General features: G+C 37.5%; 1 protein-coding gene across 1 annotated transcript; it reads left to right on the forward strand.

The window, feature by feature from the left end:
- Positions 1–703: 703 nt before the first annotated feature.
- On the forward strand, positions 704–3,830 carry LOC105140838 (uncharacterized). The gene is given in 3 exon segments (XM_011047838.1): positions 704–939; positions 2,498–3,447; positions 3,449–3,830. Coding segments are annotated over 2 exon segments (1,056 nt in total). The 5' UTR covers positions 704–939; positions 2,498–2,509; the 3' UTR covers positions 3,567–3,830.
- The last annotated feature ends 892 nt before the right edge of the window (positions 3,831–4,722 follow it).

The following is a 4,722-nucleotide window of genomic DNA, read 5'->3' on the forward strand; positions in this document are numbered from 1 at the left end:
AAAAAAAGGGGGGGGGGGAATTGATGGACTAATTTTGAATGGACAAAAGGCGAGGGCAACTAGTAAAATATTCGCAAGGCATATCCAAAAATTCCCGCAAAGTATCCATAACAAATATCTCCTAATATAGTCGTTGTATTTATGTAAATTTGACAAATATGCTGTTACAAAAACAATTATCAAACAGATCCTTATATTCACCATGTTTCACCATTTCAAAACAATTGGACCGAATATTTTTAGTAATATAACCTCTCTCGAGATCCATGGAATCGAATCAAATCGTCCTAGCTCATTTATTTTGAGGGTTAATTTTATCCAAGACTCAGGTTATTTATCAGATTGACTTGAGATTTTTTTTTAATTTATAAAATAATATTATTTTAAAAATAAAAATTAAGAATTTTTATTAGCTTGACGTGTGATAGGTCTTGATTTTTTTGAATCTTTTAACTGACCCATCAAACCAGGCTAGACCGATTCTCATAACTATGGGTCAAATAACTACCTAAATTTAGGCTATTCCTCGAATATCTTGGTAAACATGTCTTCCCCTTGCAAGTAAATTCATCACAATTTGCTTACAATTTAGTCCAATCAGAGGATTGAATTGAAATAATGCAATGAATACAGGCTAAATCTGACGAAATGTTTACCGTAGAGGATTATTTCTCACCAACCCATCCCATCCACGGGCCACGCTCGTGGAATCATCTCTCTCCAGGCTCCGAACCGCTAAAAAGTGCCCTCTATTTTTTCTTTTTCCTTCAGCAAATAATCCATTTATTTCTTTATTTTCTCTCAACTGCCTATAACTCCCCCTCCCCCACTATCCATCCCTTACCAGTCTCGATCTCATCGCCTTACCTTTCGATTCGATATCCTGTAATAACAAGAAGAAGAACAAACCCAAACTTTACCCTTTCTTTTTCTTTCAAGGTACGTATGCGCGTGCATTTTCTTCTATATATATGTATATTTTACAAATTTTATGGATTTTGGATTTACTTACAAGGCTGGTTTTTTCTCATTTGAATTCTTTCATTTCTTTGATGGGTTCTGTTCATTTTCCATGTCGAATTCAGGTTTTGACTTTTTTGGGTTATTTGTGATTCTAAGTTGTTCAACTCTGCTGGACTTGGATAATCTTGTTTTTCTTATTGTTTACCTTTGTGTTTATGGAGTAATTTAACTCTAGTCCTGTTTTTTATTTTTTCTTGCTTGTACATGACCTCATAGATGGAAAGTGATTTTGGGGTGGGGGGGCGCTAAAGCTCTTATCTTTTTGGATGGGGGTGGAACATGGAGGGAGGGTTTCCATTGCACTGTTGGGATTTGAAAGATCTTGTGATTAGCAAGAATCTGCTATATAGTTGTGTAAATTGCTGGTGTAAGAAGGGATGCCATTTTTTTTTTTAAAGATTTTAATTGCCTGGATAGAAGCCTTGGATATTTATGAATTGAATGGAATATGAGACTAAATTAAATCTCAATTGGGCTGCTTTTCAAGCGTTTTGGTGTCACTTATTTTTTTTAACACAATTCTGTTGAGTTTCTCTGCGTTTCCAATTGAAGCCTTCTTTATGACATTAACATGCCCCTAATATGTGTGTGTGAGCTCCAAAGATTTGTTGGAAAATATGTGTTTTTCTGTTGAACATAGCAATGGGGTATTTTCCAGCGGAGCTGCTCAGATTAAGTAGCGGGTTTTGTTGTGTTTTAAGCAATATATTAGTTCAGTTATTTTGAAAATATTTTGAGATCCTTGCCTTGTGAAGCAACCTCTCCAATCTATATGAAAATGATGGTTACATTGCCAACTTGGGTTACTTTGCTTTCCTATGTGTTGAATTTTGTAATGCCTGCTTTCTCAAAGTTCGCAAAAATTTCAGTGTTATCACTTGAAGTAACTATTATCTAGATCTGATACATTATGCTGTTCCTGGATGCTAGAATTTTAATGACAGGAATCCTTGAGGCACAATAAAGAGTCTGTGAATAAGGACATAAAATAAATCTCAGATTGCTGGCACAGATTTGTGTCTAAGATAGTTTCTTGTCTGAGGAAATGAATCACTTGCAAATAATTATCATCTTATTATTCGATAATTTTCTATGATTAGATTCAGGATCTGATTGGGCTGCGTGATTTTTTCATGGCCTTGGAAAGTAGAAAGCTGACCTTTAAGATGCTGGAAGTGTTATAAAAACTGCTGTATCATTTGTTTTGGGGAAGTTTCTGCCCCATAGTTTAAAAATAATATTAGCGGTTTGTGTAGTTGCTACATAATTATGTTAAGCAGTTCTTCTGATGGAGGCCATTCAGCTCCTCCTGTCATGCATTTGTAAATTTGTACTTGTGTGAGGAATGAGAAGGTCTATAATAGTTTCGCCTAGTCATACTAATGCTGAATTCATTGGTTATTTGTTTTGTTGGTATTTGATATTACTGTCACACATGGAATTAAATCATGAATTCTACTTCATGGGTTTTCAGGCGTAGTTGGAAATGCCGAAAGGTAGCAGGGCAAGGCGTAGGATTGCTTCTCAACAATGCAGGCAGGCACCTTATTCATTACCAGGTTATAATCAGCATATTGCCACAGACCCGTGCTCGAAGAAATGCTCCAAAATTTTGGACAAGAAAGACTGGGAAAATGTAACTTGTTCTGTTTGCATGGAGTGCCCACACAATGCCGTCCTTCTACTCTGTTCATCTTATGATAAAGGTTGCCGTCCCTATATGTGTGGAACTAGCTTCCGCTATTCCAACTGCCTTGACCAGTACAAGAAAGCTTACACTAAAAGTATCTCATCCACCAGGGCTGCTGATAATTCGATTTTGGTCTCAGATTCCAACTGGCCTATTGATAAGTGTGAAACCACAGAGCTTGCTTGCCCTTTCTGTAGGGGGCAGGTGAAAGGGTGGACTGTGGTGGAACCTGCACGGGAATATCTGAATGCCAAAAGGAGAAGCTGCATGCAGGATGACTGCTCATTTGTTGGAACTTACAAGGAGTTAAGGAAACACATGAGGGCAAATCACCCTTCAGCACAACCACGTGCAGTTGATCCCATTCTTGAACAGAAATGGCGAGGGCTCGAGGGGGAGTTTGAACATGATGATGTAATCAGCATGATGCGGTCAACAATGCCAGGCGCAATGGTTTTTGGAGATTATGTAATAGAGGGAAGTCATCATGGTTTTGATACAGATGAAGATGGGGGTTTCGATGCAGATGCTGCAGAGAGGAATGGAGGTTTTGATATGGGCTTCAATCAGAATCTGTTTAATGTCTTCCTACTGTGGCATGCATTTGGGTCAGCGGGTGATGACCACAGTAGACAGCTGATGCATCGGCATTCTGAAAGGACTGACCATCGAATGACCGACGAGAGTGCTGGTATTCATCACTCTTCGCCAGATGGAGGGCTGGGTTTGTCTGATGAATGATGACAATGGTGATGATGGTGGCATGTTACTTGTTAGCCGACTTTGTTGAGATGGCAGAATGCTTTTGGGGTGTTCAGGGAGGAGACACAGGCGCCGAGAAGGGGGGATTTGAAAGGATGAAAGAAACATAAAAGAAATTAACTGAAAATTGCATGCGTTTCTCTTTCTGTTTCCTGGTTTCTGATTAGATTGGCTGGGAAAAACTTATAGCTTTCTTTTGTATGTAATCTTTTTAGATGCCATTCCTTTAATTACCTTCAGTCCACCTACACGGTAGACTCTGAATATTCTTCTGTGGAACAACCTTTGTAAAGTCTTTTAACTTTATTTCTCGTACAAATATTGTTTAATCTTTATAAATGGGCTTATTTGTTTATTTTTTCCTGGAAAAATAGTCTTTCCTCTCGTGAACAGTTGAGTTTTTATTTTAGGATTTCTTTTTTCTATTACAATTCTAATCTAATCTAATTCTAATGTTCATGTTTCCTCCAATAATGTATTGTTTACCTGCCTTTTCTTTCGTGAAAACCGAAGATGTTCTTGTCGTCACCTTGAGCGCTTGACCCTGCAATACTGAACTAGCCTTGTAGAAGGCGCTGATTAAAAAAACGATAAAGGGCTTAAAATTTTAGAAGGGAACCTAAGGTACGAAGGATAAGGGCTTAAAATATTTTCAGAAGAACAAAACAAACGGTCCAAGAAACCCAACAACTAAGAAATTTGCTTAAAATTTTATCCTTCCTCAACGATTCTTGATAAATTGGTCATGAATTTGAGCATGAAAAGATACAACTAGAAAAAAGTTCAAGGACTAAATTGTAAGAGAATTTCACTTTAAAACTAGCATGATATCTATCATGTTGCCCAAAAACAAAAAAAAGAACCACTTTATCTTTGTTGACGTAGCAAAGAGCAATTTGGATTCAAATGCAATTTCCTCTGATTTATCTGCAAAGGCATTGTCTGACGAAAGTATCAGGAATTGATCCATAAACAGAAGGCAAGATACGCATTTACCAGAGAGTAACAGTGAATTACAAGCTTCTTCATCTAAACCATGCCTTTCTCCACGAAGAATAATCTTATGAAAGCTTTCATTTGCATCTGGATTTCAAATCATGCACCAGTTTTTTCACTGCAGAGTCGAGGTGCGAGCAGCTGAGCCAATCTCCAGGTTCATAAAGGCATCATATTAGGCAAGCACCAGCAAAGAATATTCAGTAAAAATGGTTGGTGGCATATCTGATACAGTTCCTCAACAGCCACTA

This window comes from Populus euphratica, unplaced genomic scaffold, assembly GCF_000495115.2.
Source record: "Populus euphratica unplaced genomic scaffold, PopEup_1.0 scaffold168.1, whole genome shotgun sequence".
NCBI lineage: Eukaryota > Viridiplantae > Streptophyta > Magnoliopsida > Malpighiales > Salicaceae > Populus > Populus euphratica.